General features: G+C 45.2%; 1 protein-coding gene across 1 annotated transcript; it reads right to left on the bottom strand.

Moving 5' to 3' along the window:
• Positions 1–1323: 1323 nt before the first annotated feature.
• Positions 1324–12616, bottom strand: SPIDR (scaffolding protein involved in DNA repair; the record flags this gene model as incomplete). The annotated part of the gene is made up of 6 exons (XM_010147469.1): positions 1324–1455; positions 4131–4184; positions 4667–4781; positions 6368–6461; positions 11188–11340; positions 12418–12616. Coding segments are annotated over 6 exons (747 nt in total), but the record flags the coding sequence as incomplete, so codon positions are not given.
• Between the last annotated feature and the right edge of the window lie 227 nt (positions 12617–12843).

Below are 12843 nucleotides of genomic sequence, written 5' to 3' on the forward strand. Positions count from 1 at the left end.
TGCAGGGACGGGGCGAGCAGCTCCCACCGCCCCGGCTTTTCCAGGCGGAGAAATGCTGGAAGGGGCAGCTCTGGTCACGCGCAGGAACATCTTCCGCGCAGGAACATCTTCCACGCAGGAACGGGCTGATGTCCCCTTTTTCCTTACAGAGACACTGAGACACTTGGAGGAGGGAGGGAGGGAGAAGGGGGGTGACCAGCTGGGTCATTCCTTCAGGCATCGTGACTTGGCACGTGAGAGTTTCCACTATCGGCCTCAGGAGCAGGAACGACCCGTGTGGTGACAAGTCTGCTGTTCCCTTTCTGCGGGTCATCACAGACGGGACCTGGGCAGAACGGCTCATCCACAGCATCACAGGATGGTTTGGGTTGGAAGTGTGCAGCGCTGTTCGTAACTCAGTGCCTCAGAACACAAAGCAACCTTAACTGAGCGAGACCAGGTTGCTCAAAGCCTCATCCAGCCTGGCCTTGAACACTTCCAGGGATGGGGCATCCACAGCTTCCTCCCCCTCAGGCCTGTGCGGGTATTCCAAATACCGTGAGAGGGGAAGGGGAAGAAGTCTCCGACGGAACGCTCAGGTTAACCCCTGCAGCTCAATCTGTGCACACGCAGGACGACTCTGATACTCCGCTCTGCACCCCACGTCTCTGTGCAGTCAGGGCGAGGATAGCTACGTGCCCGACAAAGCGGCTTGCTTGTTGCCCCTGACAGAAACCGCGTAGGGAAACACCGGCTTCGCGGGAAGCCACGGAAAACACGGTTCTTCTGTGCTTGGAGACCAATGAGCTGTAAAACATTAACTTTCACTTGACGCTTCCAAATATAAGCTTTGTTCAAATCTCTGTCTCTGTAACATTTATAGCAAGGCGACAACAAACGTTGCAGCGCGGAGCACGGTGTCGTGCAGCTGGTGGCACGGCCGGAAGGTGCCGATAAAACTCAGCCGAGACCAAGGTTTGCTGCCTCCAGCAAGGTATTTATTTCAGAAAAAAAACCCAGTAAAACGTTTTCGATAGACACGTCATAAATACAGTGTAATAAAAAATAAATTCACAACTGTTCAAAACTTCCAGAACGAGGTATTTTACATACGCGAACAGCAAACAGGCCAAAGGACCGCGTTCCTAAATTCCGAACCCAGCTGAAAAAAGCTCGGAAAGCTGAGCAGATTTTTTATTATAGAGGTGTATTTTCAGCCTTAGCACAACGCGCTGTGTAAATCACGGTTCTAACGAACGACGCGCTTGCGTTACGTGCTATCTGGTTAACAGGTAACCACGTCGCAAAGTCCGCGGGTACCGCAGCACCCGACCAGAGTTCAGCTCAGCGTCTCGCCGCTGCTTCCAGAAGAACGATCTCCTCCAGCGCGACACAGTCGGGGTGGCCGGTTACGGAGCGGACGTAGCAGTTCAGTAACCCCACCTCCTTTCCCAGCACGCTCTGCACCTCGTAGCTCTGCAGCGATAAAAGCACGTTGATTAAAACAAAACCAGTCCCGGACATTCTGTTCTAAGCGGCATTCGGCCGGGGAAGGTGCAGGGTGTAAGCTCCTCTTCCAGCAGACGGGATTTTTCAGGACTCGGAAAGAAAGGTGCATTAGAACCGATGGAAAGAATGCACACACTAGATTTGCAATAATTAGATCTCACTCCTGCTTGAAGCGCTGCTTCCCTACCAGCTTTAAAAACCAGCTTTTTGAAAATCAGCTTTTTTAAAAAAACCCCAAAACCCCCCAAAAAGCTACTGCGCCTTTGAGCTCAATTTTGCTAAAGCAAAGCCTACATGTGCTCGCTCTACGTAGCTTTCTGACACGCGCAGCACTCCACACGTGCTCGCAATGTGTACGTACTACGCACCATTGACTAACAGATCCGCTGAAGGAAAAGCCTGGTTTGTAACTCTGTTTTACACCCCCCCTCCACACTCAACGCCGTGTTGCATCACGCATCCCTCACCGTCGCCGGCACCTACACCGTCCCTTCTGTTCCATCACCCGGCTGGCGGCTCACCCACAGGAGCTGTGCCTCAGCGGGTGGGTGGAGACCACGTCCCGCATGGGGGAGAGGGATGGGAGGCCGGGACGATTCGTCGAAGGGGGAGACGGCACGTGTACGTCCGAGCTGGTAAAACCGGTAGCCGTTACCTCGCTGGAGGGGGTTTCCATCCCAGCTGGCAGCTTTACACCCACCTCCTGCTTGCCTACGACCGGTCCCTGAACACGGATCCCGCTTTCACCGGGGCTGTGCTATAGAATCATAGCATCACAGAATGGTTAGGGTTGGAAGGGACCTTAAAGACCATCTAGTTCCAACCCCCCTGCCATGGGCAGAGACACCTTCCACTAGACCAGGTTGCTCAAAGCCTCATCCAGCCTGGCCTTGAACACTTCCAGGGATGGGGCATCCACAACATCTCTGGGCATACCCACGTCCCTCGCCCGATCCAAGGTATAAACAACCCTTTTACTCGTTTTCCAAGATTATTTTTACCCCAGACCGGTTCTGCAGTCCCACTCACCCTGCAGCTGCACAAACAGCCCTACAGGTCCAACGGACGGGTGGTCACGCCGTAAGGAACGAGCGGCCACGGCCAGTGACGGCTAAAACCAACCTCCCTGCCAAAAGTCGCATCACGAAGCTACTCCCTTAGAACCTCCAGCAGCACCGGCAAAACCCAACCAACCAGGCTACCTCAAGGGGCGTCTCTGGTGATTAATCTTCGTGGAGATGTGCTGCTTTTTAAAATGCAGCGGGTTCAGAGATAGAAATGCTTACGAAAAACAAAGGGAAAGATTATCCCTGCATTTCAGCGAGGGGAAAAGAAGTGTTTCTATGTTGCCAGACCCCAAACACTAGCATCATAAAGACTGAAACATGAAAAAAAGGTCATCTGAATCCTAATAACTTGAAAAAGGACTACATTTTGTCAGCCTGTAACCAAACCGGGCACATCCAGTACAATTCAGCAAGACTTAGCTGCTGTTAAAAGAACAAACACCTTTTGGAAACGTGTCTCTTAGCTCAAACGAAACACACAGCCCCCAGCCTGAGAGAAATAATTTACAATTTCAGCGAAATGTTCCACTTCAAAAATTATCCATAAAACCCATGGAGCACGTCCGTGGTTTCTAGCAAAATGCTAGAAGACGGTGTAAGACAGGGAAAGCAACGTGACCCCAGTACGTGTCACCTCACCGGAGACTCTTAACTGGGGTGATTAAACAAGATGACGAGATGATCTTTGCTCTCTCTCACGTGCAGCGGAGAGGGGGAGGATTTAGGGATCCTAACCGGACTTCGTCACCCTCTGAAGGTGCCGCTCCTCCGCTGCTGACCAGCCGCAGCCAATGCCAGCCCGGCACCTACCCGGGTGCCTCCCTCACCTGCGATAAATCTGGGTCACTGTGCCAAATGTCAGGGTTCTTCTGATATCTCTGATGAAAGGGACACCTACTTGGTGGTTACACAAACTGTACTTTAGCCCCTGGATGCCCGTGGCTTACGCGTGTCTCGTTCATACGACTATCGAGTATCATCTTGCGTGCGTTTTGGTGAATTCCTCTACTGTTACTGCCCGCCGCTAGTTTCACGCTCGTGCTATTAGGAAGCAGCAGTGCTCTATAGGGTTTAGAAGACCATTCCAAAAAGGTGGGATGCTTGGACTGTATCTTTGGATCCCCAGCCAGAAAAGGCCTCAGTCTATGCATCCCACCTGCGGCACCCGTCTCCTAAAAGGGAGGGTGTCAGCCTGATGATGCTCACAGGAGAGCTGGGCATCAGCAGGTGGAAGGTGGGATCGCCAAAGGGTCCAGCCCACTCTAATCCCAGGCTGGACGCAAGAAAAAAAGCCATTATTTCTAGTGAAATCTCCTAACGCTCCTGGTGCGGTTCTGAAACAAGCTGCCTGGAAAGGTGTCAGAATCTCCATCCTTGTGGGTTTACAAGAGTCTGCCAGCCAAAGTCACGTCTGACCCATGGCAACAGCCCACTGGGAGTGGTAGGTCGAACAACGACCCTCCAGGGATCCCTCTGGTTTTCAGGATTCGGGTATCTTCCCACCTGACTCACGTCTCCTGTACTCAGCCTCTACACGAAGTTTAACTTTCTTTTGCCAACACTCATTATACCTACCCCATCCTCACAGGCAGAGGACATCAGGAGAGAAGAGATTGTCCTTTGTAAGAGCTGGAATGAGAAAATAAACAGGTTTTCTTCACGCCAAAAACATTATGTATGCAATGATGTTCTCTTTGCAGGTTAAAACAGTCGAACAAAGATTTACCATTTTAATATAAAACAGTTTTGTTTCTCTGGCCAAGAAAGCAGAGGAGAGGTGACACAAAGGATGTTCAGAATGGGAGTCTAAAAATCCACGTTTCTCTTAGGCTGTGGAGAACAAAGTTTCCTAAGGCCCAATCCAACAAAGCCCTTCAGCTGGACCATAAACCAGTTTGGAAACCTCAGGGTGAACTCAACGGCTGCATTATTTGAGATAGACCTGGGAACTGGGTTCTTAGCCCAGTGAACACAAGTTTACTATCAGATTAAATTACAGGATACTCTTACATCTGTTCATTTTTCTTCTGACAGAGCTGTTTATAAAAGCGTGGCTTAGAGTATCTATGTGTCTACATATCTAGCCTCCCTACGCACATTTCATGCCATACCTTTACTTTTACTGTGCTCTGAGATCGGGACGGACAACTCAAGAAGACTTCCAGCTGCATTTTCAAAACTGGTGAAATGACAACTTCGGAGCACCGGTTGCAATATAGCAATCCTCTGAAACACGTGAAAAATGATGGAAGACCACAGGGAAATGGAAAAGTTATCATCACAAAAACAAACCACCCAACCAATCAGCTAGCTTATTCTCTGAGATATTTTGCTGGTAGGCTTCTAGCAGAAAAGCCCTGGTAGATATTCAGTTGGTAACAACACATCACGCACTTCTGTTGGTAGAGCTAAACAACTCTCTTGGAGGACCTGCACTCTTTTAGCAAAAGGATCTTCCTTTTCCAAGTTTTGCCAACATGGGGGGAGGCCGCTATTTACCTTATTTCTATTATATCACCTCACTTAAGCAAATAGTAATCTCATCACCGTCTAAAAGTTATCATAGAATCACAGAATGGTTTGGGTTGGAAGGGACCTTAACGACCATCTAGTTCCAACCCCCCTGCCGTGGGCAGGGACACCCTCCAGCAGAAGGCAAAAGAAAATGTGTAGTACAGATTTGGCCCAAGTGACCTATTGATTTAGGCCCTCATTCAGCCAACCTTCAACATTTTCAGCACTCGCTTAAGTCATATGCATAAAATTAAGATCAGCTATAAGTGGTTGTTGGAATAACATCTTAAACAAATATTGCTGCTACACTGTTCTCCAAATGAAGTTGTCCTTCACTGTAGAGATCTTTTATTTACTACACTACTATGTGTACGTACACGCATCCTTGGTTTTTGCATGACAGTACAGGACAACCTTTTTTTTTTATTTTCAGCCTTTTCCCCCCCAGAGGCTATATGCAACAAAACATAAATAGTAAACCTTCTCATATTTAGGAAAACGCCACCTATTTCAATGGGACCAAAGCCACCCAACTTCTCCTTATCCTTTTTGTAAGCTTTTTTCCAGTAGAAAGAACCTCCCTTTCCTTGATTTTACGCTCTGACTACTCTCTTATCCTCTCCTGTTTTTATCCCACCAGGTATCTCAGACTCTGCAAGAGCAAGCTGGCGCAGCAGCCCAAGGGGAGGCTTTCCAAGAGCGTGCCAGCATGACGCAGGTTTAGCAGTTCAGGTGGCAACAGGTCCCGTCGGCTCGGTCTTCCCAGCTGGGGCAGTCGTACTCCCAGAATTATTCAACATCCTTCTTAGAAAGGTGGTGAATTTAATAGGTCTGAAGTGCTTCTCTTTCACACTTGGGTAAACTACAGCAAAGATCGCAGCTTGGTGTAAAAATGAGGGGAACTGGTGGTACGCAGGGTAACAAGGTAGGATGGAGAAACACGGCAGCTACTTTCCAAGGAGCTTAGAATCAGACCTGTGATTTATGTGGATGTTTATTAAAGTTAATATTATAATGCAGTGGGCTGTGAAATCTTTATAAGCAATACTTTTAAGATTAGTTTGAAAAAAGATGTGATAACTGCAAATTCAAACCGTTTCATATCTACTTGTATCGTTCTTAATAAATTAATCTAACCTTGCAGGTTTTATCAGTTCATCAGCAATAAAAATACTACGTCTTAGTTCTAGGAAGGAACAAAGTGCAGCCTGTGCCTGCAGGAATCATTGCATCACCTACTGCTGTTATGGCTACATCTGCAGAACACCTGGAGTGCTCCGGAGCACGCTGACTCTCACCTGTCCTGGGGACACGGTTCCAATTTTCCATTGCCACATCTGTCGCATGTAGGCCAGGAGAAAGCAGTGCTCTCATTAACTCCAACAACGGTACCTGCAGAAGGTGAAATCCTTACAAAATACTAACGGTAAGCTAGCAAACAGAGTCACTCCTGGCTTCACAGAAGGTTTGATCCTTTCTGACCCTCATCTTAAGAACAAGACTTGCTGGAGCAAGCAGCAGCTCTTCCAACAGTTTCTCTCCCTTTCTCCTTCGTCCCTCCAACAAGGGATGAGAGTACAGCAGAGTGTGTTGCCTTCTTAAAATACCAGGAGGTAGAGAGTTGATAATTAACTTTCCAAACAGGTTCAGTTCTTCTGGTTTGGGTTTTATCAGGTTGTTTTTTCTGATTTGTTTTATTTTGTTTGTTTTCTTTCTGACCCTCTGATGTTTCCTTGGCAATAAACAGCTATAAAAATCATCAGGTCAGATAGCTTGATATCGATAATTAGGAAACACAAACCAATGAGAAGACCCAATCCCTTTTAAACACAACGGTGCCAGTTAAATTCCATTAACAATGGAGTTATTCTTCATTTATACCGATTTAACGGAGATTAGATCTGGCCCAGAGATTTAAGTGTGTGCCTAAGAAGGGAATGCCAAAGATACTTTGGACTAATACAAAGGGCCTCGCTAGTTTTGGCAAGAAAAAATATATTCCGCATTTTAGGAGATGCCAATAAAGAGTGTATTATGTTTTATGGTAACGATATGCTGAAATTATGAGCATTATTTATGGAGAAAATACTTCTAAGTATTTTGAAGCATATAAAGTGGATCACCTGTAAAAGTGAAATTACACTAAAATAAACACTCACTGGTACAATAGGAGTATAGACTAAAAATCCCAGCTCCTGTTGAGCAAGAATCTCACAGTTTTTTACTGCATTCCATAAAGGAAACCTTTGGAGGCCAGAAGGCATTTACATGGTCTGGCCTGTAAGACAGGGTGGTGATCCCTTGCTTTCCTGGTTCTCCTGGGACCAGGACAGACAGGAGGGAGGGAGCTACACATAAACAACAAACCAGTAATTTTATGTGGGAAGTCAAAGGACCACAAGTCTGAAGATCAGGAAAACTTCTTGAGTACAACATTTATGACCCAATTTCTATGCATGTAACGAAACAACATGGGTTTCACTGACGGAATAAACAATTCTGTGAACTTAACCCCTTGGACTGTTACAGAAATAATTTTGATTCCTCATTTTTTTTTGTGATAAACTGGGAATTTCCATCAGCACTTGCTACTACAAGGTAGGACGCTTTCTGTCAGTGAAAAGAACCCAAACAAAACCAAGTCACCTTTTCCAACAGATGTGTTTCTTCTCTCTAAGCCTTTTAGCCTTCTCCCAGTTGCGTGACATATCACGAGTGAAGGATACCAACGCGCAAGTAATACAAGGACACGTGAAGAAAACGAATCAGGGTTGTAGTGACGAGATTATGTCTAGTGGAGAGGTGTATTTTGATGAAAATGTAGAGTTCCCTCAGGAAAACCACCAGAGACCACTGAAGTCAGAACAAACACAACTGAAGGCGACAACGGATCTCACAGTGACAGTCTTGTGCATCCTGCCCGCGGAGCGATTTCTCGGCTGAACTGCTGCACATCTTAGTCAAGGCTTTAGATTTTGCTTGAGGTTCACAAACCTTTTGGATTACTTTCCCGAGATCCTTCTTTTAAATGGAAATGCACATAGCCTAAATGCAATTTTTCCCTCCAGTCTATTTTTATGGGCTGTGGCTGACATTATTAAGAAGAGACTGGTAATAGGGCAACACCTAGAAAAACAGGTCTCTGGTGAGGAATGCAAAGAAGGGCTAAGGCTTAAAAGTAACACTCTGACTGAAACGTTAAAAAAAATGAATGTAGGTGTTGGGGTTTTTTTTCCCATCAGTTACCCTGATTAATTGGACAGGAAGGTGAAAAGTTCAATCAAAAAGAGAAACCTGCTGATTGACCCCATTTTGTTCACACTGTTAAGAGGGAAATTGATTAAAAACTCACCTCTGAGTAAGGGCTTAAATATGAAGATATCCAATGCCAAGGTTCAATCACTGGTGGTGAGTCATATACTATGCAAATATCTCTAATCAGGTAATATTCCCACATAACGTACGTGGTATGGACTAAGTAGAATTTGCTCATAAGCATGGTTAAGAGGCAAAACAGTTCTGTGCAGTATGAACTGCTAACATTTAAGTCATCCTGACTGCTACTCTGCAGCAAAAAGAGATGAGAAATTGCTTTGCAATGCGCAGTGATAAGAAAATAAATCTATTAGCCCCGAGCTCACAGGTGAGAACCACAGGCTCATCTTTAAAAGAAGAATAAACTTTCCAGTAGAGAGCAACCACAGGTTTTCACTCATCTGTTGAAGAGCAACACACTCCATCCAAGAGCTGATAGGACTGGACCTCCCTGAAAAGAGGATTTCTGACAAACTCAGTGGCTCTGCTTGGACTGCAACATCATCCTCCTTTAATGGGGAAGGAACCTCCCAAGTTCCTCCAGTCTAAGCTCCTGCTCAAAGCTGGGCCAGCTATACAGTTGCTCAGGGCTCAGCTTTGAGCAGGATTTAGGACTGGAGGAACTTCAGAGGCTCCTTCCAACCTAACTCATCCTATGTATACACCTTCCAAAAAATGACGGATCTACCTAAAATCTGGCAGGCAGCATGGACTGTGTCCCCCCAGTCCTGGGACTCCTGGAGGCTCTGATGCTGTGACCTATCTCTGCATCTGAGGATGGGGACTTGAATGACCCCCAGCATTTTCCGTTGGGGAAGAAGTTGTTTTTCTAGGGAAGGTTGAACCTGACGAATCCCTGAGAGCCAGCAGGAGCAGCCATGACTGCACAGGAGCAGGAAGGAGCACTACCTCAAGAAAGGGTAGAGTAAAGCCTTTGCAGCCTCTTTAACTGTTAGGTGAGAGGAGGCCTACGTACAGCATACGTAGGTGACCAAAAGCACAGGGGACGAAAGGGGGGCACTAAGAAAAAGAATGAACAAGGTAATACTGCTCCTCATTGAAAGGCAGAGTAACAACTCTCTGAGTTAAGGGATAGAGGCAGTGAGCGAATTTGAGAGATGATACATTTTCCTGTATGGGTTACACCACAAATACATATTCTCCCACCAACAGAGTAGGGCTAATGCTATTGGTTTCACTTCAGCAGAAAGATATAGACACTAACTAATTGAACTGCAAAACAGTGGTTACGTATCTTAAATGCTATTCAATTTAGTTATACATAAAAGTGAGAGTTATCATCTATATACAGCATTTGCATAGGTATAAAGAAGATACTTCATGTTGGTACAAAGGTGTGGGAACATGCTAATAACAGCCACCCTGGACAAATTTCAGATTAAGCAAGACAAGGCTGTAGGATTAATTTCTCCTTTTGTCTTTCTTCCATCTGTAATACAGAACAGGGAAAGCATGACACCTCCCATGTGTGTAAAGTAAGTGCTTGTTTACACTATAGATCACAAAAGTGTATTTTCTTCGCTCTACTGGAAAAAGAAAGGGCAGAGAAATATTTGCTTTATTCTGCTATGTACACTGTCAACAGGACAAAAGAAGACAGGCACTTCTCATAGTTATAAAATTAACAGCGGAGAAGTGATAAATCTTAGCGTAACTATTGGAAAGATTAAAAAAAAAGCCTAAAAGTATTTCACGCCCAGTGAGAGAAACATCTTTCAAGTAACACCCAATATCGATGTGAGATGTACACAACGACCAGGGCCTGCCTCTTGTTTATCATTACGCAGTGTTAGAGCTGAAGACTGGCGGCTGCAAGGTGCTCATTTATTAATCAAGGAGGCATTGCTTACTTGTGGCTCTACCCTAAGAGAAGGTATGTTTAGCAACAGCTTTGCGTGGTTTCAAACCGCCTTCTCAGTGCATCCCAACATAGCTGGAAGGATTCATTCGTAACCTTTACCTGCTATTGTTTTAAAGCTCATTTCAAATGCTCCAGTGAATACTTGAAGGTGTAAATGTAAAAGAGCATCGAGAATTTTCTACAAGGGCTACTGGAATCGTAAGAGTTAAATTAAGAAAGGAAACTGCCTTTAAAAGCCAAGAGTTACTGGGCTTTTAAGGACTTTTCCCTATAGGCACTTTACGACCAGGAGGTTTAAGAAGCTGACTGGACAAAGCATTAGAAAATACACAGTAGGAAATGCTTCTGCATGATTAGGAAATGTTAGAAAATATATTGTAAGAAATGTTTCTGCATGGTTAGTGGTAGGACTCAAATATTAGACAAAGCACTGATCCAAAGTGGCTGGTGAGCAAATATTGGCCAAGTTATGCTAGATGACTATGGTGAAATATTAAATTGGCCCACTGCAGCAAGGCTCCAGGGAAATCAGACACTAACCCCTACCATTCGGGATCTGGCTAACAGATCTTATCCATCTGCCTAAAAAATACTGGTATACCTTACTGATGCCAACATCAACACGGCTGGTGTGAACAGAAGGCTCCTGAAAGAAGACAGCGAAGGGAGGAATATAATAAAACAGATTGTGCATCAAATATGTATTTTGGGGTATGAGTGAGTGGGAGCAGAGCTTGGCCAGCAAACGGCAAAGAGAACTCAGAAAGAAGTACGAAAACTTAAATATCCTAATGACCCACAGCAGTACTGTGCTTTTTGATCCCTCCATGCTGTTCGTGCAAGAAATCGATATGAAGACCTGAAAGATTAAAGTGAGCACGAGTAATTAACTGCATTCACTTCAGGAAAGGCCATACAAACCTCTTACAGCACAAACGGAGTTGGTCTGTGTTGTAGAATCCAGCTCATCGAGTCTGACAGGGCCAGTCAGCTCACTGAGGTCAGCACCGGCAGCCGAGGACAAAAGAGTCTTTTGTAATAAGAGAACAGTACGTTCAACACAAATAATCCTACCTGCCAACAAAGACATTTCAACTCAGTACAGTAACAAGGAAAAAGGTGACCATGTTAATCGTCACGGCCAAAAAAGACAACAATCTCTGCCAGCTACTAAACAGATGGATAGACTCCATCAGGTTTTCTCAATGACAAAATATTTTGCTTTCAGCGACACATGCATCACCCTCTCGTTACACTTCGCGGCTCCCAGGGGAAAAAGGATGGTTTAAAAATTCGAACATGGCAGAAGAGAGCCCGATTACACCCAGACTGCACCTCATCACGCTCCCTGCACACACAACTGGAGTCTGTCCCCTAGCAGTAAGCCTGGACACCCCCCTCTTCAGGGTGGGAGGGGGGGTGTCTTATTTGTTTCCAAGATTAGAAAGAGGAGGTGCATGCAATGCTTCATTCTCCAAAGCAGAGATTTTTGCATCAGGACACACAGCCATTGACACAGGTTGGTGCTGCCAGTCCACTTACATTTTGGAGGTCACTGAAGGCATGTGAACTACCTGTGCAGGCACCATACAGAGCCACACTGAACCCCACAAAAGAGCGACTAAAAATGAACGTAAAACGAACCACCGCCCTTACACGATCTGTACGGTGGCGAAGGCTCGCAGCTAAGATGGTAAATGGAGTTTGTAAAATTTCTGTATCCAGGGATACGTATGTCTCTTTTGCTCCTTTTAGAGGTTGTGAAGGTCAGTAAAACAAGTTTCTACAAGAATATCACAACTAATGAAACCAAGTTTCTTAATATTTTTGAGTCTCCTGTCAGCTAGTAAATTTAACTGATGCTGGTCATTAGATTCAACAGTCATGAGGGAAGACTGACAGTAATACTGGTGGACATATAGAAGATCACTGAATTTCTCACTTACTTTGGAGATCGAGCCAAAAATATAAAAAAGAAACCTTACAGGAAAGCTCTAATTACAACTCATTTCGCATTCCTCATCCCAAACATTCAATGGCTCATCTTCATGTGCAAACTGAAGTCTCCCTGCGTCCCATATGGCAGTGTCAGAGATTAGGATGCCATACCAGTTCGATTCCAACTGCTTGAAAACCACAGGTGAAGCTTACCGTTCCCCCACAGCGCGTCCTTGAAGAAGACGAGTCGCGAGGCAACACCGAGGGCTTCTGTGATTTCCGTACTGAGAACGCACGATGCAGCGACTGACACAGCAACAACTTTTGGAATCGTATGAACCACGTTTTGCAATGTGGAGTCAGTCACAAACAACCAAATCTCTCTTTGATTTATAGGAACACTGTGTTTTGTCTACGATTTCCAAAAAAAAAAAAAAAGAAACAAAACTGGAATGCAGTTGTTAATTTTTAGTAGAAGGAAAGACTAAAATAACATCCTAATATTTAAATAACTAATAAAACTGACAGAAATTATTACATTTAGGGCTCGTACAGGATAATGAATCAAAACTTTATGGGAATGTTTCGTGATTCCTTACAGCAGACACAACATTTCGAGGCTGACCCTCTGGAATCTTG

This window comes from Eurypyga helias, unplaced genomic scaffold (assembly GCF_000690775.1).
Source record: "Eurypyga helias isolate BGI_N326 unplaced genomic scaffold, ASM69077v1 scaffold47022, whole genome shotgun sequence".
Lineage (NCBI taxonomy): Eukaryota > Metazoa > Chordata > Aves > Eurypygiformes > Eurypygidae > Eurypyga > Eurypyga helias.